Source organism: Microtus oregoni, unplaced genomic scaffold (genome assembly GCF_018167655.1).
Source record: "Microtus oregoni isolate MIOR12 unplaced genomic scaffold, Mior012 000107F_ref0000227, whole genome shotgun sequence".
NCBI lineage: Eukaryota > Metazoa > Chordata > Mammalia > Rodentia > Cricetidae > Microtus > Microtus oregoni.
In genome coordinates, this window is record NW_024544725.1 from 3,251,614 (window position 1) to 3,279,448 (window position 27,835).

Here is a 27,835-nt window from a genome sequence, read left to right on the forward strand (position 1 = left end):
GTTAGTATTATAGCATCCGTGTACCAAAGAGAGAGGACTATTGATGACAACTTTCATGACATCTTACCACACCAGCAAATCCAACATGGATGGAATTTCCAGTTCAAGCTGACTTACAGTCAAACCATGCAGTATTTTCATCCACAGGGACTTACTATCCAGTTCTGCTTTATGGCCACCAGCAGTGGCAATAACTTTTATGATTTGTTGGGCTTGAAGACCTATTTGGATGTGCTAGCTATTTTTTTTGTCAACATGGCATTAGCTTGGGTAATCTAGGAAAAATGAATTCATGATTGAGAAAAAATGTCTTCATAAAATTTCTCTGTAGTTAAGTCTGCGGGGTGATTTCTTGATTAATATTTAATGTGAAGGGGCTCAGCACACTGAATGTTTCCACCATTAAACAGATGATCCTGAGTTCTATAATGAAGCTGATCAAGCCGGGGGAATCAAGCTGTTGGGAAAACTCCTCCATGGCCTCTGATTCAGTTTCTGCCTCCTGTCTCCAGGTTTCTGTCTTGAGTTCCTTCCCCGAGTTCTCTGGGTGATGTACTACAAGTTGTAAATGGAAGTAAACGTTTCTCTCTGTAAGCTGATTTTGGTAATGTTTTTTTTATCACATCAATATTTTGTAGAAGAGTAGCTCAGCCCTGGCAGTGAGATTTTTATTCATTAACATTTCAACTTCTGGGAGTCTCCCTTTCTTCCTGTACATAGCACTTTCTGTTTTTAAGTTTGTTCTTATTTTAACAATAATCCATTCTTTCTTTTAATTAATACAACCCAAGCAGGATTATAAGGTTGGTGGAATTACCTAGGACTTAGTTGCTCTTAAACCTCATTGTAGAATATGTGTATCTGACACAATTGATTTTCTGTGATTGCCCATATATAACAGTGAATTGGATGAGACACTTGATAGTGGTTTAACTCTTGCTTATTTGCATGGAAATACTTGTAAGAGCCAGTGTCAGTGTCCACACAGGTGAGGACATATTTACATCCCTCATGAACAGGCATAGGTTCTATGGAGAATACATGTAAATTCATCTTGGAACAGGTTGTCCCATCAGAATTTCCATCTATGTTATCTGTGATCATTACCAAGCCTCATGTGCTTGGACAACGTTCAAACGATTAGGGTATTTTGTGATTATGTTAGTTATTTTTCAGGCTATGTTGGTTCCTATAAAGGTAGATTCTGTATGATCCCCAAGAAGCAGCTGCCAAAGGTTCCTGAAAAGAGATGGTCTGTATTTTCGCAATCACATCTGCTTCTCAGTTTCCAGGAGGACTTATTGAACTATGGAAAACTTTCATGGGTTCTGATTCCCATGGAATAATGCTATATATTTCTTTTTTTATTATTATTGAGAAAAGGAGAAAAAAAACAAGTTTCCACCTCCTCCCAGCCTCCCATTTCCCTCCCCCTCCTCCCACCCTACGCCCCCTCCTCCCACCCTTCTCCCCCTCCCCCCACTCCTTTCCCCCTCCCTCTCCAGTCCAAAGAGCAGTCAGGGTTTTCTGCCCTGTGGTAAGACCCAGGATCTCCCCCCTCCGTCCATATTCAGGAAGGTGAACATCCAAACTGGCTAGGCTCCCACAAAGCCATCACATTACTTAGGATCAAAACCCCATGCCATTGTCCTTTGCGTCTCATCAGCCCTCATTGTTCGCCATGTTCAGAGAGTCCAGCCCTATCTCATGCTTTTTCAGTCACAGTCCAGCTGGCCTTGGTGAGCTCCCAATAGATCAGCCCCACTGTCTCAGTGGGTGGGTGCATCCCTCGTGGTCCCGACTTCTTTGCTCATGTTCTCCCTCCTTCTGCTCCTCATTGGGACCTTGGGAGCTCAGTCCAGTGCTCCAGTGTGGGTCTCTGTCTCTATCTCCATCCATCACCAGATGAAGGCTCTATGATGATATGCAAGATATTCATCAGTATTGCTCTAGGATAGGGTCATTTCAGGTTCCCTATCCTCAACTGCCCAAGGAACTAACTGGGGACCTCAGCTTGGGCTGCGGTAAAAAACAATGACTTCTCGAATTTTGCATGCAAATGGATGGAAATAGAAAACACTATCCTGAGTGAGGTATCCCAGACCCAAAAAGATGAACATGGGATGTACTCACTCATAATTGGTTTCTAGCCACAAATAAGGGTCACGGAGTCTACAATGGGTGAATCTAAAGAAGCTAAGTAAGAAGGGGAACCCAAGGAAAAACATATAGTTATCCTCTTGGCTAAGGGAAGTAGACAAAATTGCCGGGGAGAAAATTGGGATCTTGGGGGTGGGGTGGGATGGGGGTAAGGGGAGATGGGGAGAGAAAAGTTAGAAGGGAAGGAGGTCGGGCATTTGGAAAACAGGAGGATTGGGATAAAGGAAGGTTGGACAGGGGAGCACGGAACCACAATTCTTAGTTAAGGGAGCCACTTTAGGGTTGGCAAGAGACCTGACCCTAGAGGGGCTCCCAGGTGCCTAATGCTATATATTTCATTCTACATCTGTTGTCTCCATAGTTGGTAACTCAGAACCTTCTAGTTCCTCTTTACTCACATAGAATTTGTAAAACCAGCCCACTAAACACAGTTGTTAGTACATATTGTCACAGACTCATGAGTTATTTCAAACCACACTCCACTATTATTCTTTTTCTCTAACCACATATTGTCTGTGTTCATGCCTATTGCCATAGCTACTCATTACTACTTGGATCCCCCCTTGTTTCACTTATGTATTACCTGTCTATAGGAATGGATGGTATTCATATAGGACTTTATTTGGTTTGAAAATTGTTTTAGTTACTGGCAGTTCAGTTGTTTGAAAGGACACCAGTCAGATTATGGCCAGCATGACATTGGAGATTTCCACACCTTACCTAAGTGCTGTACTTATACATTTCTTCTTTGAAAAGCTTGATTCTGCACCACTCCAGAGAGCATCATCCAAAAGATCTTCCGAGTAACAGTGAAGACAATAGGAAGTTGTCTTCAGTGTTACTAAGGTAGATACAGTGCTGGATATTTCTTGTTTCAATGCTTTATAGACAGTTAGCCATGTACACAGCTTCAGCTACTTTCTGTGACTAGGAACAAACCTCAATTGGAAGGGTTTGTCCTCAGCTCCTTTTAAGTTCTAATAGGAAGGGACACAGAGGGAATGGGGGCACAAAGCTGGGTTAGTGGGTTTTCTAATAATATCACCTCACTCAAAAGCCTCTTAAGAAATTTAACCTAAACCATGCATGGAAATTTGTTTTTATTCATTTATCATTTTTCATTACTTTTATTTATTTACTTTTTGTTGTTTGTATATCCTGACTAAGGTTTTCACTGGTCTCCTCCCAGTATTGCCCCACACCCCACCCCAACCCACCTCCCCTCTTTCCCTATACATGCTTTCTTTAATTTCTCTTCAGCAAAGGGCAAGCCTCCTTCCTATAGATATCAACCAGCCATGCTATGCCAAGTTGTGTAGAAACTAGATACTTTCTTGCTATTAAGGCTGGGCAAGGCAATCCAGTAGGAGAAAAGGGTCCCAAAAGCAGACAACAGAGTCAGGGACAGCCCCTGTACCCACTATTAGGAGTCCCAACCAGAACACGAAGCTACCCAACTGTATCATATGTTCAGAGAGGGTCTAGGTCAATTCAATGCAGGCTCCCAGTTGTCAGTTCAGTCTCTGTGAGAGCATATAAGCCCAGGTTAGTTGTTTCTGTGGGTTTTCTCGTAGTGTGCTTGACTCCTCCAATTCCTATAGTCCTTTCTCTGTCTTCTGCCAAATTCCTAGAGCTCAGCCTAATGTTTAGCTGTAGATCTCTGCATCTGTTTCAGTCAGTTGCTGGGTGAAGCCTCTCTGGTGACAACTGGACTAGGCAGCAATCTATGAGTATAGCAGAATATTAATAGGATTTATTTTATTAGCTTCTATTAATTTTTGTCAGTTGTGTTTGCAAGCAGTGTCAGGAGTGTACTCTCTCTTGGCATGAGTCTCAAGCTGGACCAGTCATTGGTAGATCATTCCCACAATTTCTGCAACACATTATTTTTTTTAAGATTTATTTATTTGTTACATATACAGTATTCTGCCTGCATGTGTTCCTGCACCCCAAAATAGGACACCAGATTTCATTATAGATGGTTGTGAGCCACCATGTGGTTGCTGGGAATTGAACACAGAACCTCTGGAAGAAGAATCAGTGCTTTCAACTGCTGAACCATCTCTCTGCAACACCTTTAGCCCAGCACATCTTGTAGGCAAGACAAATTGTAGGTTGAAGGTTGTATGGCTGGGATGGTGTCCCAGTCCCTCTGCTGGAAGTCTTGCCTGGTTATAGGAGATGGCCATCTACTGATCTTTTTGAGTTAATTTTGTACCTATCCATATCACTTAAGGTATTTAACAGCTTTAGGAGTTTCTGGTAGAATTTCTGGGGTTGTTTAATATACTATTGTATCATCTGCAAATAGCAATACTTTGACTTCTTTCTTTCTAATTTGTATTACTTTGGGTTCCTTTAGTTGTCTTATTGTTCTAATTAAAACTTCAAGTACTATATTGAATAGATATTGAGAATTGACAGCCTTATCTTGTCACTGCTTTTAGTGGAATTGCTTTATATTTCTCTCCATTTAATTTGATGTTGTCTATTAGTTTGCAGTATATTGCCTTTATTATGTTTATGTATGTCCTTGGTATCCCTGATCTTTGCAAGACTTTTATCATGATAGCATGTTAGATTTTGTCAAAAACCTTTTTAACATATAATGAGGTGACCATGTGTTTTCTTTTTCTTTCAGTTTGTTTGTATGAAGGCTTACATTGTCAGATTTTTCTTATGTTGAACCATCCCTATATCTCTGCAATAAAGACTATATGATCATGGTGGATGACCTTTTGGGATATTTTGTGGATTCAGTTTGCAAGTACTTTTGAGTATTTTTTGGATGAATATTCATGAGGGAAACTGCTGTAATTCTCTTTTGAACTGAGCCTTTATGTGGTTTGGGTATCAATGTAACTATGGCCTTATAAAATGCATTTAGCAATGTTCCTTATGTTTATACTTTGTGGTATGATCTGACGAGTACTAGTAGTACGTCTTCTTTTAAGGTCTGGTAGAATTTAAGGTCTGCTAAAATCATCTTGCCCAGGGTTTTTTTTTTTTGGTTGGAAAAATTTTAATAACTGCTTTTATTTTCTTAGGGGTAGTTATAGGTCTATTTCAAGAGTTTATTTGATATGATTTAACTTGTATAAGTGGTATCTATTGAGAAAATTGTCTGTTTCTTTGTATTTTTTATTTTGTGGAGTATAGATTTTTGAATTAAGTCATAATGAGTCTTTGAATTTCTGAGGTGTCAATATCCTATGTTTCATTTTTTGATTTTGTTGATTTTCATATTTTATCTCATATGAAATCACTTTAATTTCTTCATGAAGGCACTTAGTGATTTTAACTTTCTTCTTAGCACCACTTTCATTGTGTCCCATATATTTGTTTATGGTGTGCATTTATTTTAAATGAATTATATAAAGCTTTTATTTCTTTCTTGATCCAATGGTAATTAAGTAGTGTTGTTTATTTTTCATAAATTTTTAGGCTTTCTGTCTTTTCTGTTGTTGAAATTCTGTTTTAATTTATTGCAATCTAATAAGATACTGGGGCTTATTTTAATTTTCTTGTATCTGTTTAAAGTTGTTTTTTTTTGAGTGAGTATATGGCCAATTTTTAAGAAGTTCCATGAGGTTCTGAGAGAAAGGTATATTCTTTTATGTTTCAATGAAGTGTTTTGTTGATATATATTAGATCCTTTAGAGTCATAACATTTGTTCCATTATTTCTCTGTTTAGATTCTGTCTGGATGAACTGTCCATTGGTGGAAGGGGAGGCCTCTGGTTCTAGGGAACCCAGAGGCTAGACCAGATATAGGGATCTCAGACTCCACCCCCTTACCTTGGCTCCAAAACTTGGTCTAAAACTTTGGACATGTTTTCAGCTCTACCAGAGGTCAGGGCTGATCTGGGGAACACTAGCCACCCAAACCTCAGAGGGGACACTCTACTGGATGTGAAGATACACTCATCACCAAAACCCTTGGCCATTTAGGCCAGAAGACCAGAGAGGAAAGAGAAACTAAGGGAGAAAACACCTATCCAAGAAAGAAAACACAGAAATCACTACCTAGACCTAGGCATCTCTTCCTTTAGGTTAGGAAAATTTTATTCTATGATTTTGTTGAAAACATTTTCTGAGCCTTTCAGATGGGAATTTTCTTCTTCTATTTGTATTATTCCTTGGTTTTGTCTTTATGATTCAGTGTTCCAGTATTCCTGGGTGTTTTGTGTTTAGATTTAACATTTTCTTTGACTGATGAATCTATTTCTTCTGTTTTGTCTTCAATTACTGAGATTCTCTCTTATATCTCTTGTATGATGTTAGTGTTGTTTGTATCTGTAGTTCCTGTTCCTTTCCCCACATTTTTCTTTTCCAGAATTCTGTCAGTTTTTTTTTCTAGTTCCATTTTCAGGTCTTGAATAGTTTTTTTTTTTCACCTCTTTATTTTTTCTCGGCTTTCTTGCATTTTTCAAGGGATTTATCAATTTTTGTTTTTGTCTTCAATTGCTTTAAGGGAGTTTTTCATTTCTTCTTTAATAACTTCTATGATCTTCAGATTCAGAAAGTTGATTTTAAGGTTGTTTTCTTTTGCTTTGACTGTGTTGGAATATTCATCGTTTTCTGTAGGAATAATCATGTCAGCTGTAAGATAGTTGGACTTTAGTGGTGGCAGTTTGCTCAGGCTGTTCTTGTTTGTATTCTTACATGCATCTGGGATTGGGATGATTAGGTTTAGGTTCTGATTTCTAAGTTTATCTTTGTTGGATTGGTGTTTGTTCATTGGTTTCTGTTTCTTATTTTGGTCTTCTAGTTTTTTTCTTTTCTTTTTTCTTTTTTTTTTTTTTTGTTTTGGTTTTTTCGAGACAGGGTTTCTCTGTAGCTTTGTTTGGTGCCCATCTCGGAACTAGCTCTTATAGACCAGGCTGGCCTCGAACTCCCAGAGATCTACTTGCCTCTGACTCCCGAGTGCTGGGATTAAAGGCGTGCGCCACCACCACCCGGCTGGTCTTCTAGTTTCTATGGCCTGGATTTCTAGGGGCCAGCATGACCTCTAAATCTAGTAGTATATCTTTGTCCAAGTTGGGAGCTGGCCATCTATAGATTAGCTTGGTCTCTTTTGTAGCAGGGGTCTCTGTTCTTCTGAATGGTATGGCCTGAACCTCTTCTTCTACCTTGTACGACCTGGACCTTAACAAGTGGCATATTCTTGAGTTGTAGGGGGCACTGGTGAAGGGGAGGCTGATGAGATGGGAAGGCTTGAGAGCTGGAATGCAACTTTTGGAACAGAATCTAGGGTCTAGGGCAGTTCAGTGGGCAGGCAGGTCATTTACCTTTTTTACTGAACAGTGTGGCCTACACTGAGCCATGGAAGGATGTCAGGGTGGGGTCAGGGGTCAACATCATTTGTGCTGGTAAGGTGGGAAAAGGAAAGGGCTTACAAACCTAATTTACATGTTTGTCAGACTTACCAAATACTCCATTATCTCACATATACTGTGTCTCATCATGGGGCTCAACAAAGTCATTAAAACGCATACTGGTCTTTAGGCTCCTGGTAAATAACTTCTTTCTTTACTCTTCTGTGAACCAAGTTCTCTACATGATCCTCAGAACTGGGCATCCAACATTAACTACCCCTCAATGTCTGTTTTCATCAATGATACCTAGCCTTCCTACATTGTCTTCTAGTCCCTAATATTCATGGATATTATAAATGAAGATAAAGTGTTTCTGATGGTTACCATGAGTAATTCCATCAAGGACTAATTCACCTTATATTATCTCAGGATATGCAGCATTTTATTTTAAGGACAGTTGGGTAGTTACATTGCTTAGTTTGTATACTTCTACTACAGTATTCAGACTCATCTCTTTTGCTCCCATGCCTCAGTGAATCACAAGTCAGACTAAGATTCCTTCTTTGATTGTTTTAATGTCTTTCCCAGTGCAAGGAGTTCTGTGGATGCTCACAGATGTGAGCCTGTTCCACCTTGACTGGAGACCAGAGAGTTTGAGTTTAGTTTTGTTCTTTCAAAGTTGTTGGCAACAGATCTGCCTACAAACAGGAGATTCTGACCTAGGGTGTATCAATTAGTATTTTGGTTATAGAGGTTAATCTGCTTCACTTGGACCAAAGGTCAGGGAATTCAAGTCTATTCCTTATATCGTGTTAATGAAATCTGTTGCTTCCCATTTTCCCTTTTAGAGTGAAGTATATAAGCATGTGGAGAATAAATGAGGATGGGTCCAGATTTCAGTATTCACTGAATGTCCTTCCTGAGTCTATAAGGACTTTCCTCCCTCCACCCTCTAAGAAGGAATATTTCTATTTAGGAAAAAAATAGCTACATGTTATTGTCATAGCCTCAGTTTGTTTAATGGCCTGTCTCCTGACTTATTGTGTTTTAGGACAATTTCATTTCCATCCTTATAGTTTTGTCTCTAATGTATCTACTGTTCTTTTTCTACTTTTGTAGTTCTATAGGACAAACTCCGGGTAGTTTACTTATTCCCTTATTTATGTATCACACTTAAAAATGTGAATTTTGTTATTCACTTACTATGCTTCTTTCATGTTTATTTAAAAATCACTCCTAGTGTTAAGTCCTTAGCTCTTCTCTTGTCTGAATTGGCTTTGTTTTGGTTTGCTAAATTACAGAGATACAGGGCATTTTTCCAAGTGAGATGGCTATACAAAATTCCCTTCCTTAACTCTTTTGTTTATACTGATTTTGTTATGGTTGCAATTGTTTTCTACATTCTGAGGAGGTTCTATTCTATTAGTTAGAAACGAAATAAGATCATTTATCTCCCATTAAATAAATTAAGATTAAATAGTTGATGGAGTAAAACAAATGAGGGCTACAATCCTGGATCTCATGGCTAATTTTCAGAAAGTTAAGTTCTCTCAAGCTTAGTTTTGCAGTATAAAGCTGTGTAATAATACCCAGTTCAAAGAGTATTTAGAGAATTATAGGAGGATGATGTAAATCTAGCATTGTGTTTGACCCATAGTAGGTGTTAATCTACCACTATATTTCCTTCTCTTTAATCATGCGGCAACAGTAGTAATAAAACCTATAATAATGGGCTATACAATGAAATCAAAGCCCTTCCTTAACTGAGACCTGAAACAGAAGGAACAATGAAAGGTTTTTCCAGGATCAGTGTGGGACTAAGTTTCCTAATTTCTTCTCTGAAGAAGCCAGGATATATAGACATCTAATTTTAACATATAATATTAGTTTTAAAGGAAATGAAAAGAACTGAAATCAGGATGCATCTGTTTTGGATTTTTTTAAGCACAAACAGAAATTGGTTAAACATAAACTCTCAGGTTGCTCCAGCTTTGATAACAGAATACAAATTCCATTTATCTAGAAACATTGGACTAGGTACTTTAAATGTAATCTTTTGGCTATGAAAATTTTTGTTCAAACAACAGTCTATTAATACAATTTTCTTGTCAATATGGGGAAGCATGGATAATGCTTTTTGTAAATGAAGTTTTCCTTTCCTTATGTATAAAATGCTATTGGAGAAACTCTAATAGGCTCAAAGGTGAAATCAGTAAGTCCTACAAAACTCTGGACATGAGGGCTCAGTGTGGAGAGGAGCTCTTGCAGACTAATTGGTTTACTATTTATCAAAAAATATACTTTAAATGCTACAGAATTGAACTCTTTTGCAGCATAAATTAATATAAATGTGTGTTATTATATTCATTTTAATGATAGCCCTCTTGTAGATGCTATTCATATACTCAAAACTATTTGAAATATTTTAATTTCAACATTTTCTACATATTTTAAAAATCATAAACTTTTGTAACTATTTTAGTAATACTTTCTCAAAATTAATTTAATAACCATAATAAATACTATCATAATTATAAAAACACATGTCAATTGCATATATAAAGGAAAAATACCCCACCAAAAATCTTTTCTCCATGAAATACGTAATGTAAAATATTTTCATAATGGGACCATATTACATATTAAAATAATATATAAATTCAGAATCAAGTTGATATGATTTTGAGTTATTTTACTAACATTGTGATACTAACTTTATTACTTAAACTCTGTGAGTCAAGTTTCCAATTGAGAACTGCAGTGCCTACATTTGGAAGTTTGTTAGTTCTCAAGTGTGTTATCTGCTTTTTAATCTGTGACTGGAGATAATATAAAATAGTGAGGAGGTTGTTACTCCTTGGTTTAGATTCCTAGGGCTTTAACCTTAGTTCCATAGTCTATTTATTCTTTTTTCTGACTTGAGTAAGTGGTTTTATATGTCTCTGAACACAATTTATTTATCTTTAAAGTTAACATGACAATAATTGGATAATGGCAATATTTTATTATTCTCACCAAAAAATAAATGATTATTTAGAGAAAAGAGTTTTGATAATTAACCTGCATTTGGTCATTATTCTACAATATTGTAGGTGGAGGCTTCTTGTTCATTCCTGGCCACCCAGACCCAAAATACTCACAAAAAACTATATTAATTACAATATTGTTTGGCCAATAGCTTAAGCTTCTCATGAACTAACTCTCACATCTTTAATTATCTCGTTTCTATTATTCTCTGTATTACCATGAGGCTCATGGTTTACCGGCAAGGTTCTGGTGCACGTTTTTCTCCTTCATCATCTACATGGCATCTGCCTGAAACTGCCTAATCTCTCTATATCTTTTCCAGCCTGACTTTATTCTATTAAGCCATTGGCCGAAAGCAAATTCTTTATTAACCAATGACAATAAAACATATTCATAACATACAGAGGGAAATCCCACATCACCTCCCCTTTTCTGTCTAATTAAAAAGGAGAGTTTTAACTTTAACGTAGCTAGATTACATACAACAAAATAGTTATCAACCCAGAATTACAGTTTTGATATTTATATTTATATTTTATCACAGTTAAGGAAAATATAGTTATAACTATAGTTATAACTATATTCTTCAATGCCATTAAAGACCCTAGAAGGATATAATATTACCTAAGTAAAAAAGAGGAAATGCATTGTAAGCTACTTCAAAAACTCTAGATTTGACAGAGATATCTCACAGTATGGACAGTAACCCAAAGTTCTTCTGTAACATTGGGGCATCTAATCTTCAGCCTACAGGCCCATAGTATCTGGCAGATTTTTCCATGAAGCAGGAAATTTCAAAGACAGTTCAGCCCATATAGTCAATTTGTCAGTCACTTTCTTCTGTGTCCTGCAGAATGTCTGGCAGACTCTTTCATGAAGCAGAAACCCTGAAGGACTGTCTTGCCTTCTTTAGGAAACTTAAGCAGTTATTTTCCTATGGGTCCTGCATGTCCAATTTATACAGCATACTATCATGTAGTCCAGGCAAGAGGAGTTTTTTGCCTAAGTGGCTAGCCTTGTCACATGGAAGGCAAATTCCATAATGAGTTTCTTCAATGTCTATAAACCTCTATGAAGTAATTGGTGCTGCTAGAAGCAGACATGCCTCATTGTCATTAAAAGTCCTTAGTTGCTAAATGTTTTAAATGCCATATTCTGTTAGTCTTTGAAAGGTTTGAAGAATAATTCTCCATCTGAAATATATGTCTGTAAATCTAGAAAGCCTAACTAACATGACTACAAGCTTGACTATTATAGATGATTATCTATTAACCTGTATTTCTTAATTATACATTACATTTTAAAATGAGCTTCCCAAGCCCTCAATCAAGAGCATAAATATACATATAACAAAATTGACCTTAAATTTTATCAATAAACCAAGATCGATACCAATGCAAATCCCTATAGCATATATACCCCTTTAAATGTAAACAAATATTTATAAACAATATTTGGGATTTTGGGCGTAGTTCTCTCCAAACTGCTTCCTGCTTTTTGTTGGTTGAAATAATTTTGGGGGTTCACAGAGAGCTTTTGTGTGGTCTTGGTCCATCAAATGACATTAGTCTGGAGGAATCCACAGGTTTTCATCCTCTGTGAAAACAAAAGAAGAACCTATTTTCCAATGCAACAAATCATTAGATCCAATTTTGAATTCAAAATACCTTTAAAATATATATGTTGGTTTAGTTCAGCAGTCCATATGATGAAATAGCTCTCTGTACTTAGCTCATTCACAGTCAAAAAATTCAAAGAAAACACAATAATATACATAATCCAGACTCTCTGTGTATTTTCTATCATTACATGGCTTATTTTTCTTTATTTTTTTAATCTATGACTATCTGACCTCTGTCTCTTTAAAGACTTTGTTTTATTTCTTTTAAATAGTTTACTTTTTAAAATAACATTCTATATTCTTTTATTTCTCTCTCCCAGACCTACATACATTTATCCAACACTGTGACCCATTTAGAGGTCTTTTTCATCTGAATCTGTCTTAACTGTGTATATGTAATCCATTTTTGACCAGGACTGCTTCTTAAAATGCTAAGTGGTATGGCTAGGACTAAGGCTGTTTTGCCTTTTGGCTCTGCCCAGTCCAACATGATGGAGACCCATTCAGTGTCAGCTCTGCTAGCATGCACATTGCCCTATTTTCAGGCACATAGTGAGTCTATGTTGCCATTAAGTGAGTTTTAGCACTCTTCTCATAACCTGCATTCAAAGTCTTGGTCTCAAGGTAAAGCCTGAGCTGTTTGCGCAAATATCACAAACTAGGAGGTCTTTTTGAAGGAGCCGAACAGTTTTTCCTTCTACAGCTGAGTCAGGAAGCCTTTTCTTATAGGAATTGTGCCTCTGTTTGCTATGAGCAAACATAGCAAATCTGAAAAAAAAATACAGCTACCAAGAAGTCGTGCCTAACTCTGTTCTTTTGTGCCTAGAATTTCTTTTTAAACTCTCTCTGTTTTCATATGAATGTAGTTTCCTCATGTTGCTGTGTCATTTTGTAGGTGGTGGCTGTTTTTTGTTCTTGACTGACCAGACCTGAAATAATCATACAGAAATTATATTAATTACAATACTGTTTGGCCAATAGCTTAAGCTAATGAACTAACTATTGTATCTTGAATCAACCCATATCTATTATTCTATGTATTACCACATGGCTTGTGGTTTACTGGCAAGGTTCTGGGGCACATCTGTCTCCTTTGGTGGCTACATGGTATGTCCTCGACCCCACCTACTCTCTTTATCATTTCCAGTCCGTCTATATTCTGTTAAGCCATTGGCCGAAAGCAACTTCTTTATTAATCTATGACAATAAGACATATTGATAGAATACAGAATAGAATCCCACATGACAGTATATAGATTATTGAGACATCACTTTGTGCCCCATATAGTTATTTACTTTCTAATTATAAATGAAGTATAACATTAAAAGAAGTTAGTTTTTAAATTTGTTAATGTTACCTATTCATATCTGTTGATATTTTATTCTAAACATGATAAATGTCTTCTTATTGGTAAGGTTATTATATTTTATGATATTCTTTATAAGAATACTGAATAACAAGTGACAGTACTTAATTAAATGGGATAATAAATATTAAATACTTATACATAAAATGGTTTGAACATCAAGGTTATTATAGTTAATAACACTGAATTATACATTTGAAAGTTTCTTCATTTGTGAGATAAGGTATCTGTTAGCTCATTTAAAGTAACAATATATTGTATTCCATAAATATAGACAATTTCTATATATCAGATTCCAGGAAATAAACAAATATATGTAGATTACAGAATATATCACTTTACCAGCTACATTTTATTCTATACTACTTTTCCTCTTAGTTTTCGGCTTTCTTCAAATAGTGTACTTTCTTCTATTATCTTCTAAATGTCAAATGACCCTTGTTTATACTTTGACGTTTGAAAACAAACTACATTCATGTGGACAGAGAAAAGATTTTTCTGTTGATGAAACTTGCAATATTGTCTAAGCCTTTTCTTCACAATTATTTCAAATTTTTACTTATCATAAAGCCTTAAAAAATAGACTAAAAAATTCTATAAAATAGACTCTATGGAAAGCAAGTATATTTATTGTGCCATTAATGTTTATTTAAGAAAAATTTAGGAAGTCACAGTCTACTTGAGAATGAACACCGATCTTGTTTTCTGGGGTCAATGCATATACTTTCTTTTATTTTGAAATATATTTTATGTTTACACGTTTTCATTTGAAAAAAGTTTATACAATGAATGTTCAGAGTAGAGACAGTTTCTAATTATTTCTTCCATTTTAGAAAAAAATCTCAATAATAGTTATCTTTGATTTACCTTTTGGGACAGTTTTGAAGTTATTATAAGGAAAATGTGACATATGTCACTGCATAAAGAAAATCATCCCAAGATAATTTAATAGAATGTCACAATGAAGCCAAGAGATTAACTTTTACTACTGGTCTTTACACTGCAGTCTGGTTTAGATCTTAGAACTGTATAGCCTCTTTGCTCTTATAACCTGGAAACAGTACAGTAGGTAACATTCAAAAATAGAAATGAGATAGTCAGGTAATCTGTATGTGGATAACAGTGTTGAGAATTGCAGTGCTGTGTAGTAGAAACTAACTCTATTCAAGTAGAATCAGACCAAACAGACATTTTCGTCTCATTTGCGTTATCTGGATCTCATCATACTATGTTCTGGTTAGATTACTGCCTAATAATATATAGTTCACTGTGGCTTAATGTTAGCCTTTTTTATTCAGAAGATCTAGAGTAAGACCTGGTAAGTTGTAATTTTTTTTTTAAGAAAAGCTTCACAGGAAATTCTGCTGTGGGGGTAGATAATTTACCAGTTTCTCTTCCTGATAAAAAAAAAATTGTCTTAATTTCCCATATTCTTTAGGCTAAAACTAGCTTCCCAGTGTGTGACCACTGAATTGAGTGATAGTATGTTGCAAACATCAGAACTGTTAGCTTCAAAATTTTGAAAAGGAGATTATCGTTCACCTCTTATACAAGTAGGCAGCTTCTTTCAATGGATGCATGTATGGATTCATCAGTATCATTTTCTGTGACAGGACTTTGTGGTCCACTAGCTCAAAGAGGATACACCTACATTAAAATTAATGTAACTGTAAGAAATAAGGTCCTAGTTAAAGCAAAGTCAGTTTTTATATCATATACTAAATAATGTTTTAGATTAATTAATTGCATATTAAAATAAACTATAGACTAGGTTATTTATAGACTGAAAACTTTTCAGTCAATATCTTTTCTTGCTATTTCTTGTATATAATGTCTTTTAATATAGATGGTTTAGTTGCAAAAAGCTATTGTATACAACATTTCTTAACACAAGAGCTAAATTTCTTAGCTGTGTGTAGATGTAGTACATTTACTATCTCAGGAAATCTAGCTATTTATGGAAGTTTTCAGGTGCAAAGAGTCCTTAATACTTTTCGTGTCATCACCCATGCACAATGATGTTAGAAATACTGACTATAATCAATATTAAAATAACATAAAGAAATATAAAACATTTGATTCAACAAAATATTTGCTTCTGTATGAAAAAGCTATTAACCTTTATTTTGGCAGCAAGCATTTCCAAAGGAAGCAAATGTTTAATCACTGTGGCCAAAATAAATGTTTTCTTTTAGGCTCTTAAGGCAGTCAAATGTTTTCATAGCATTTTAAAAATGTTTCCACCCTTTATTTTTACACAGAAAGTCTCTCTCCTTTCCACCTATCACCACATGAAAATATTTTGCGAATGTATTTTGGCCATGAATACAGCAAAAAAAAAAGTTTTCAAAATGTTGCCTTTGTAAGTGTTGAAAGGATACTCTCAATGTTAAAGAAACAGAAAACAAAAACGACAGTCTCCATGGTGCAATTTGAAGAAAGCTATAAGCAACAGAACTACGTCCTAGTATTTACTACAGATGATAGTTTAAATGGTAATTTTATATCTTTTAGCTTTTATTTTATTGATGAATTAGATGTAGTTGTATTGAATGTCATCTAATATCTATTTTGCATTTTATTCCTCTCTGTACACACATGCATATATGCACACATGTGTGTATAAATGTGCAAATATAGCTTATATATATATATCACTGATGTATAGTGTACACACACAGTTTTTGATGAAATTTATTTATTTTGAAACATGATCTCAATATGTTGTGCAGAGCATTCTCTAAATCACTGTACTCATTTTACTTCATGTTCCTCTATATGGGGATTATAGACTGAGCTATACCCTGCCCCCAACTACTCTGCATACTTCTTTATTTCATTGTGGTAAGAATACTTATTCTCATGAATCTTTATTTGTGTGTGTGTGTGTGTGTGTGTGTGTGTGTGTGTGTGTGTGTGTGTGTTGTATGTGTTTAATGTGTGCTGCATGCCTGTATGTACACCACTGTGCTTGTATTTGAAGAGTCTGTTGGATTTCTTTATAAAACATAGTCCCTTAAGCAATGACATTCCTTGAACCTGAAGCTTACTGTTTTGGTTTTGTGGCTAGGTCCCATTTTCCATCTGCCTTTGTCTCCCAAACCTGGAGTTGCAGGCACAAGATGGGATTTTTATGTGGGTAATGAGAATTCAAATGGAGATGTTCAAGTTTTCAAAGGAATTGATGTCCCCACCCCTTGACATAAATTTTTAAATAGGCATTATGCTAATTATGTACACAGTGTTGTAAGAAGACCCTGAGAGTTTAGTTTGAATAATTGAAACTTTATTCCTATTAAACAACCCTCTATTTCCTCTTGTCCACAGTCATTAGAAAACACCATTCTACTTTGTGATTATTTCTTTGGTTATTTTCATAACTCATGTAAGTGAAATATTGGATTTAAATTTCATAATGTGCTTAATATTCACCCAAGTTGTTTTTATTATATATCAAAACCAACCCATATAATTTTTTTTTAATGACACATTCTATTTCACATTCTTTGTTTTAAAATAAAGAAAAAATAAATGAGATAAATGGCTTTCTAATATTTGGGTCAAGTCTTGCCAGTAATATGTATCTCCTAAAGGTTGTGTATGGATCCAAACTTTTTCTACTATAGGACAATTGCCTCTAAAACTCTTCTGAAGAAGTCTTTCTTACCTAAGTTTTTCATACTGCAGAATGAAGAATACTTAAATTAATTTGAGTTAAATTTGATGAGGAAGATAAAAAGATAAACACTAAGACAAACATGAGTAATATTCTTCTATACTTTCATTTATTCTTTCTAATCATTAGTTAGGATTTGGCTATCTAGGGAGATTTACCAAAACTGTGTTGTTAAGATGTTTCAATATAATATGTGGCTCATCATGCACTATGCTACAGTGAAAGAAAAATTGAAACAATGAACACTTTCAGCTTAGTATGGTTCTTATTTAAATTGCTAATAATTATTGCAGTCTTACTGATCACCATTATTAAAGATAGTATACGAGGTAATAATGTTTCCTTTTTTATTTCATACTTTCACTCTCATAATTGTGTATGAGCATTCACACCTGTGTGCATGTGAATTTGCATATTTTCCTTTATAATTTAGCTATCAGTACTTTCAATTTGTTGATTAGAAGTTAAATGACTTCAGTAATATAAAATCTTATATATTTGGCAATGATATTGGGTTCAATCTTTGTCTGCCTTATACAAAAATAAGAATTTATAATTACTATGTATTTTCTTTTTCAAAATCTCTATAAAGTAGCACCTTTTATGTTAGCAACGCAGTAGATAGGTCAATATTATGAGCTAAACATTTATCTAGTTCTTAGACTTCACTTAGACTGTAGAAGGGGAGTCAGATAGTAGTAGTAATCTTAATTGCTTTGATAAATGATCTGTCTAAAGTTAGGTCCTAAAGCCAATGTCTCATAATAATTCTTAAAGATGTATTTGGTGCCATGTGACTTAGAAATCCAAAAGATGCATGCAACCTACTAATGTGACCTAAATGGAGAGTGCAGGATCTGTTTGGTTTGGCTGTGATTGTTAATTCCTGACTACTTAGAATACAATGAAACTTTTGTAGCTGTGTGTGAGCATATAAGAAATCATCAGGAAAATAAATGTAAGATATTTTATTTGCATGAAATAGAGCTTAAGCCAAGAAGTCAGTTACCAGATAGAAGCTTTGCAATTTCAATTTGATTATAAGTACCATTCTTGAATTTCTTTTAAATTAGAAGATTTTCTTTCTGAATCAATTGTGTAAAATACAACTAGTTACTCAGTGTTTATAGACCCAGAATTACTTTTTCTTCTATTTTTTTCTTTTTGAGCTATAGTATAATAACAACATTTCTCTCTTCCTTTTCCTCCCTCTAAATGTCCCATATACTTCTTTTTGCTTTCTTTTAAATTTGAAGTCTTTTTATTAACTATTGTTAAATGCATAAATGTATTTGTATATACATATATTCCCAATTATAACCCGCTGTTCTGTGTATTATTATTGTATGTAAATTTTCAGAACTATTTGGTATTAAATAACCAATTAATATTTTCTTCTTTAGGGAAGACTATTTCCCCAACTCTCCTTAATTGTCTAAAATATGCATAATGTATAAAACAAAAAACAGTAAAATATCCAAATAAGACATTTGAGAGAAAGGAAAATTCAAAAACGACCATTGAGTCATGAGCCCTGAGCTTAAGTGTGGTTTGTATAACCAGTGAGAGAAAACTAGCTTTTTCTTTGCAAGTCCTTAATAATTTGTGTTAAATTCTAGGTGAGGAGTGGGGGCTTATGTCCATTACCCTTTCAGCTCAGGACCCCACCTGTCTTGGATCTCTGCAGTCCCTGGGCATATTGTCACAATCTCTGAGAGTTCATAATAGGGTAATGGATTTGTAATTGCAACATCTTCTGAAAAGCATACATGATTTCATATTTTTCCTGTTAAGAACTACTGTGATTCATTCATTTTGAGGTCAGAATACACAATAATAGCTACATTTGTCTTTGCTTCCTTGTGTGTTTTGTGTTAATTATATGAGACTTAAAAGCCATGGTCATCCATTAGAATGGTGCACTAGTATTTAAGATGTATACATGTTGACAGGGTTTTTCTGTCCCACTAGGTCCCACAGTCATTTAGTCCCAAATAAACACATAAGAGTAAAGGGTAGGGACAGAAATGTAGTTTTAAATTATGGTTGAGTAATAGCACAACAACTACATTTGCATCCTACATATACAATTTAAAAGACTATTTATATATTTGACATCAATGCCTTCATGTTTTAGATATATGCCCTATTTCTTCATATCACATCATTTACTCTTTCTGATGGAGAACATACATGTTATGAACCATCCTCAGAGTCATTCCTAGTTGGGAAAGTGGCAGTGATTTGCAGTTGCCTTTGAATTAAGTTTGGATTTTTGATTAAGTAAATATTTTGTGGAATCACACCTCACTAACTAAAGTGTTTTTACTCATATACCATAATTTTCTCTGTAGAACTTAATCTTTATCTGCCTGTTGAATACTATTCCTATCAAACAAAAGTTTTATCTTAGATTATGATATATTTAAGGAAATTAAGTTCTGTCTTTGTTATATCCAGTAAAGTCAATATCATTTTTTATATTATTGTATTTTATATTTTTATTCATATATTTTAGTTTGTATATTTATGTCTGGTTATTGAACTGATAGTTTAGTTTCTTTGTTTTATTTTTACTCTGTATACTTAGAAACATTGAAGAATGATAAGCTCTAAGGGCTAGGGAGTTGTCATAGTTGGTGCCCTAGGATTTATATTGCTCTGTCGAAAATGCCATGACCAAAAGGCAAGTTGGGGATAAAAGGGCTTATTTGACTTACACTTCCATATTGCTGTTATCACCAAAGGAAGTCAGGACAAAATTTCAAGCAGGGTAGGTGTCTGGAGGCAGGAAATGATGCAGAGGCCATGGAGAGCAGCTGCTTACTGGCTTGTTTCCCATGGCTTGCTCAAAGTGCTTTCTTATAAAACCCATGACTATCAGCCTAAGGATGAAACCTCCCACAGTTGGCTGATCCCTTCCCCATCAATCACTCTTTCATTGAGAAAATGACTTGCAGCTGGATTTTATAGAAGCATTTTCTCCATTGAAGATCCGTCCTTTCAGATAGTTCTAGCTTGTGTCATACTGACATAAAGTTTATCAGCACAGTTGGTAAACATGTTTACTTTTGACAACCCTAGCACCTGACTTTCAACCTAAGAACCTAAATCCAAAAGCTGGGGATGGTTGTAGTGCTTGTAATCACATTATTGAAATTAATGCAGAAGGATTCTTGGGCCTTACAAGCCAGACAGTGTAACTTACTTAGCAAATTCTATGTCAGTGAGATACCCTTTCTCAAAAAATGGTGGTTGCCACCTGAGGTTAAATTCTGACACACACTCATGTACACAGCCCCACACATGTATATGCAGCCACCCATACACATGTGCAGCCACAAACATATATGCACACAGACATCCATATAAACATATGAACTCAAAAATAATCATAAAAATGAAACATTTTTAAAAGGTTCTGATCATATAAAAATTTTCCAATATGTACACAGGAAGTTATTTTTTTCTGAAAATTTCTACTTAGATGCTGAAAAACAATTTGGATCCAAAATAGCTGATTTTCAGTGGAGGTGGAGAATTAAATTGTGTAGGATGTGAATGGTTTAGCATGGGATTCATTGACATTTGTGGATATTTAACATTCAGAGAATTGAAATTCACCATAATTTGGAAAGTAAATTAGAGAAAGACCATGAAGAGACAAAGTGCAATTGAATGCTTTATAAACCATTTCATTTGGTTACCTCTCCTACTATGCAAAAGACAGGAACAATTGACCCTTATGTAGGGCATTAAAAGCACTATGGTATTACTAAAATATCCTGTAATGGGCCTGACAGGTGGATCAGCATGTAAAGACACTTTGGCATCTGCTTGTGTGTGCCCCGCTGCTCAGCCCCAAAATAACAACACAGAAACTGTATTAATTAAATCACTGCTTGGCCCATTAGCTCTAGTTCTTACTCTTACATCTTAATTTAACCCATTTCTATTAATCTGTGTATTGCCACTTGGTTGTGATTTATGAGCAAAGTTTTGGCATGCCTGTCTCTGGCGGTGGCTCCATGGCTTCTCTCTGACTCCACCTTCTTTCTCTCAGCATTCAGTTCAGTTTTTCCTGCCTAGCTCTACTTTGCCTTTTCACGGGCCCAAAACAGCTTCTTTATTAACCAGTAGTATTCACAACATGCAGAGGGGAATCCCACATCAAAGACACTTGGAGCCAAGCTTTATGAAAAGAGTTCAATCTTTGGGACCCATATGATGAAACTAGAATCCACTTCTATAAGTTTTCTCCTGACCTGCACAGTGTGGCACAGGCAACGCCTTCTAATAAATAAATAACTGTAAATTTATAAAATCCCATAAATTTAAACTATAAGAAAAATATATCATTTAGACTAACATCTTCAGGCTAACAAATATGAATGTCCAGAGAGGTTAGATAATTTTGAAATATAGAGATAATAATACAAGTTCTAAATTTGTTATAATACTCTCATATATGCATGCTCATTTTATAACTCCTAATTGTTTAGGGAAACTGTTATTTCCTACATTTTGCTATATAAATATTTTCTTTAGTTAGGTTGTACTAAAGTAAGATACTTTATAATATCTCCATAACTTTTAATTGCAAGAATTGTACCAGGCTCTCTCAGACTATCATCCCCCAAGTCATGACACAGAAACTTATTGTTAGTTATGAATGCTTTGCCTTATCTTATGCTTGTCCCATTTAGTCCTTATAACTCAATATTCATTTCTCTTCATCTACATTTTGCTTTAGGGCGTTTGACTTTTCTTTCATTCTGTATGTCCTACTTTGCTGCTTCCTTCATGTCTGTGTGACTGGCCTCTGATGATCTGGCTGGCTGGCTCCCTTTTCTCTCTGTCTGCCAAACTCAATTGTCTCTCCTCTGCCTAGCTATTGGCCATTCATCTTTTTATTAGACCGATCAGGTACCTCAGGCAGGCAATGTGAAACAGCATAACATTTTTACATAGTTAAACAAACATAACATACCTTTACATCATTAAACAAATGCAGCTCATCTTTATAAATAATTATTCTGCAACATGAATTAAAGTAGCACATCTTTGCCTAGTTAAACAAACACTCCACAACAAGAAAAAATTCTTTACAATTATTTAAAAATGGAAAGTAGTGAGCTCTAAACATTTGTTTTCGAAAACATGAGCCAATGATTTGCAGATGATTGTAAATGTTTAACAGTGGATGGAGATTATGTGTAGCCCTGATATATAAAGCTACTGGTTTTCATAGTTTAAATTTTCCAAGTTTGCCCTTGGCTAATTTCAAGACACCAGTAAGATATTCTTAATATTTACATTGGAAAGTGATACATGCAATTAGTGGTTATAAGCAGATAAAAGCTGATGCAAGCATGTTACTATTTCACAGCATAAATGATGCATAACCAGTTAAAGTAAAGAGAATATGAGACTGAATGCACTGCCTTCAGCAGTACATCCCATACCACCCTTGTCAAATCTCAAGAAACATCATGTAAGGAGTTCAAAAAATCAAAGAACTAGAGGATGGGGAGAAGTTCTGTGAAATGTTGTCTTCTGGCTATGACATGAGTAATGGGCACATGAAGTCACAGCAGCTGTAATTTTCTCCACAAAATGAAGATAGCCTAAATCCAAGTTTAGGTGAAATAGAGAGTCTCTAGGCCCCTCCCCTTACAAAGGAGCTTTTAGCAATGAATAGTTGCTAATGAAGTGAAAAATCATTTTTTTGATAAGATATAGGCACTAGTAGCTTTCCCATGCTCCAATGGATGTTCTCACATTTATTCATTCATTCACTCACTCATTCATGCCTCAGCATTGCTTAAGCATGCATGGACAGCCTATTTATGGAGGTTCTCCAGTTGTTCCTATCCTGGCAGTCTTAGATGCTTGTGTTATTGTCATACCCAAGGTTCCACAGTCTTCCTTATGCTATTTATCCAGCACTTTTTGGGCCTTGCACTTTACTCTGCATTCCTCCAGGCAGTGCTATCTTTGGGTATCTGCCATCAATCATTCTCAGAACATGGTCAAAATATCTCAAGCACTGTTGCTGTATCCTGTAGTTTACTTCCTTCTGTAGATGGAGATGTTTCTTAATGTCATTGTTGCACAGCCTATCTCTTCGTGTGATGCCTAGAATTCTCCTAAGACATGCCATCCCAAACACATTCAGCCGCGATACTGAGGAGCATTTCATTGTCTAGGTTTCAGAGATGTAAAGAAGGCAGCTCAAGACAAGTGTCTCACATACTTGTAATTTTGTTGTCATTATGTCTCTTGCTGATCAAACCTTTCCTAGTGCCTGGATTGAAGCCTTTGCTATCTCTATCTGCCTCTTGACATCTTAAATAGTCCCCTCCTTTGAAATGATGTTTCCGCTCAGATAGACAAAGTTGACTGTTTGCATGTGGTTCTGATTCTTTATTACAATGTTCAAATTCTTCAGCAAGGCATTTGATAGCATTTGGAGGAAAGGACTTTGGGAAACAATGAGGTTCTACAGATACTCAGAGAAAATCATAAGAATACTAAATAAGGCCTATAAAGATACCTTTGTATCAGTCAAAATCTGTAGAGAACTAAGTGATCAGTTTAAGACAATTGTAGGAGTGTTACAGGGATGCATCCTATCACCACTACTCTTTAATACATTCTTGGAATTTATAATAACAACAACCCTGGAGGATGAGGAGAGATAGGTGTGCAGATAGGTGGTGTTTGAATCAATAACTTGTGTTTCACCAATAATACAGCACTACTTGCTGAAAGTCCAAATGAGTTACAGGCCATGGTAAATAGAGTGGTGGAAATAAGTGAAAATTTTGGTATAAAAGTAAACATTGAGAAGACTGAGATACAACACAAGGGAAGGGCACACAAGGATTTTAACATTGTTAAAAATCAGAACCTCAAGCTGTCGACTTTGTTTATCTAGGAGGAAACCTCAGTTCAAAGTACGGAACTATTTTAGGTGCCAAGAGGTAGATATAGATAGTGAGGGCTGCACTATCTCTAGGAAAGGTTTGATCAGCAAGAGACATAACAATAGCAAAACTACAAGTGTTTGAGACACTTATCTTGAGATGCCTTCTTTACAACTTCTCTTCCAGATGGCCCCACACCCATCCACATATGGGCAGCACTAATTGGGCTTAGTGAGTTATCCAAAAAGAAAACAAAACAAACAAAAATAACAAAGCTTTGAAGTTTGAATGGATGCATGTTGGGGGATAGTGAGGTTGTTAAGATAAACAGGGTATAGAAACAAACATATTTCATTGTATGCATGAATATATTTCTCAAATATAAAGAATATATAGTACATATAATATATATATATATGATTTTTTAAATATTAGAAGTGCTAATTTGAATTATAGGTGTTTACTCAAAGGATCATGTATAATTTCACATTAATCAGTAAGTTTCAGTAGAAAAATAATCAAAACAAAAAAGAAGAAACTTCATAACATACATGTAGCAAGTTTGTGACAAAATCTGTATGCCTTTGATTATGACCTTAGGTACTAAGTAATGTAACATATCTCTTAAATGATCATAGTTTACTCATAACACACAATCTTCCCTCCTTCAAGGAATAAAATGATAAAATACAATGCCATTTAGGTAGAACTTTTTGGAAAATAAATCATAGTCTTCCAGCATAGTGTTTCAGAGGACAGAGGACGGAAACATCTTGTATTCATTTCAATTTATCTGGAACACAACTTAGACTTTCTGTGGTACACTTAGTCAGAGGTAATTAACCACCAATTTTAGAGCATCAACAATTGCACAATGTTAATGTTTAATTAGCAAAAGGGAAGCACCTGTAGTGTGGAGGAAGAGGCTCCAAGATTAGACTATACACATTCAGTTTGCAACAAAAGACGAATTAAATGAGCATACTTATCTTCAGGGAAAATATAGTTACTAAATTGTTAGATAGCTTCAATTATGGAGAGTAAAATCACTAAGTAACCTTTTGCATATTTAATTCATCGTTGGCTCTTTACCAAAAAGTACCAATGATGACTGTTTGTTAGCTTTCCTGTCCATTTAGCACAAAAGGAGGCTGGTTGTGCCTAGGACAATGAAGTAGATCTATGACAGCTTTAGTTGAATATGTCATCTTTCTACTTGACATGTTTCTTCTCACCAAAAAAAATAAAAAAATAACACACACAGATATATATGTACATACACACTTCCATTAGTATTTCTGAATTCATTTGGGGAACACTATTTTGAATGCTTTCTCACCACAGTAACTTTCCTGCCACTTTAACATTTATAATTACCTTTTTGTGAAATGATAAAAAAAAGATTCAAAGTTATTGTTCTTGGCAGGAGGCCTAAGGTGAAACTCTGTTGTTTTTAATGTGTAAATTATAATATGTGCAGATGTGAAGAGGGGTTTTTGTGAAATACTCATTTAACAACAAGAATTTAAAGGAAGCTGTCAGAGAGTTTGCACTCTTTAATGCAAATAGTCATTGAAAAGCACCTCATAAATGTTATATACAAAGGGTAAATGAGTGGTTTAGATTAAATTTAACCACTAAAATTTTGGAAGACAGTAAGATAAAGGGTATAGTAGCTTGTGAGCAAGAATTTACCAGAAATCAAACTCTTTCCTTTCTGACTTTTACTCTGAAGCATATTTGAAATAAATAATTTTCATATAACTCTATTTAAATTGGAAATTATCTTGCTGATCAACTGACTTTAGTCCCTCACTTTTCAAGCTGAACTTATTTAAGGCTTTTCTAATAAAATGTATGTGTAGTAGAACCCTAGCATCTAACTATGAAACCAAAAGAAATTGTTTTTAATGTTTTGCATCTTGACAATTTAAAATAAATGTTCCATTCCTAAATTTAGATTGTGAAAATATTCAGTGTGCTTCTCTTCTGTTGTATTGATTAGTAACATTGCCACCTGTTCATTCTGGACTTTTAAGCCACAGTTGAAAGTACTTAACAATCATTAAATTGTGCTCTTATTTGTACTTCTAAAACACCGAAACAGGGGCTGGAGAGATGGCTAAACAGTTAAAAATACTGGCTGCTCTTCCAGAGGATCCAGGTTTTATTCCCAGCACCCACATGGCAGCTCACAAACATTTGTTACTTCAGTCACAGGAGTTCTGATCATTTCTTGTGGCCTCTGTGGTCACTGCATTCATGTGGTACACAGGCATGCATGCAGGCAAAACATCCATACACATAAAATAAAATACTTTTTTAAAGAAACAAAAACCACCTCCAAAAGGGAATTCACAAAACTGCTTGAAATAGAACGGTAGGTACTAAATATTCTTGAAAAAAGCTCAGTGTTTTAAAAATCTTTCTCTTTTATCCCCTCTTCCATTCCTCAGTGTCTCCCTTTTCCTTCTCTTCTTTCCTTTTCTTATTGAGGTTTGCTTTATGCAATAATTTTGGTAAAGCCAAACACTGCTTACACGATAAACAATGCTTCTACAGAAAGATCTCTTCACTATCAACAATAAAAATCTTCTCTCTATAAGTAGCTAGAATCTACTGATATATTGCTGTAATAAGTAGGGTATGGCAAACTACTCACTTCAATGTTATGCTGAGATGAAGTAACTACATTAAAATTATGACTGAAGTGATGAAAGTGTTATAAAAATTCAGAAAGTTCCAGAATGTTTTGAATATGGAAAATGTTACTGTGATGGTCATTGCAAGCCCTTTCCTGATGTCGAGGAATCATTGCACAGGCCATCTTTTTGATGCTGTTCAATTGTCAAAACACTTAACAACTTTAAATTTCTCATGGTCTTGAAGTTGGGGAATTTTATTTCCTCTTCTAAAGAAAACCACATTCAACATATGTTAAATTCTTAGAATGGGTTTGCAATTGTGTACTATGTGCATGTGGGTTGAACTTCGTTCATGATGTAAATATGTATTTCTACATTGGCCCACATTACAGAATGTTATTTAAGTTTATATTTGTTATTATCTGACCTGCTGTGTCAAAATAGCATTTTTTTCTTGACTGAAAAATCTCAAGAAAATTTTTCAGGGGAAGGAAAGTATATGTTGTGTACCCTATTTCAAAAATTATCATAGTACAATAATTACAATAATATCAATGTAGGAGCAAAGAACTAAGTGAGTTAACACTAAAAAAGTAAATTAGGTATAAATAATCCACATATACAACTATAATTCTCCCATATCCTTTTTTGAAGATGATTTTAATATTTATTTTTAACTTTTTCCCTATAGTGCAAATAATTTTTATTATTTCCGGTTTTAAACAATGTATTTTTGTGTTCTTAGCCCCCCCCCCCCATACACACACAAACACATACACACGCGCACGCACACACACACGTTCATTTCCTCATAAGATGGTTTTACAACTTGCCGGGGAATTCCTTTTCCCTTAGCCTGAACTGTTGGTTTAGCAGTCAGCGATGTGCCAAGAAAAGTATCCCTGTCCATGTAAGAGCCTGTGCCAGGATTTAATACTGAAGTTAATTTAGGTTTGAATTAGTTAATTTTATTTCAAGCTAATTTTGCATTGAAAGCAAATTTTATGTATTTAGATTAAATGGCCCTTTTAGCAGCATTGTTTTGATGGTAGTTGGACCAATAGGATCAAATTATCACCAATAGCAACCACA

The 27,835-nt window shown here is 35.0% G+C and overlaps 1 protein-coding gene across 1 annotated transcript in view; it reads left to right on the forward strand.

Annotated features, from left to right (window-relative positions):
* LOC121443471 (dachshund homolog 2-like) overlaps positions 1–27,835 on the forward strand; it is a gene marked incomplete at its 3' end in the record, with an annotated part of 382,748 nt that overhangs the window by 110,371 nt on the left and 244,542 nt on the right. Inside the window, 1 exon segment of the mRNA XM_041645221.1 lies at positions 647–659. Within this exon segment, the coding sequence (XP_041501155.1) occupies positions 647–659 (13 nt within the window).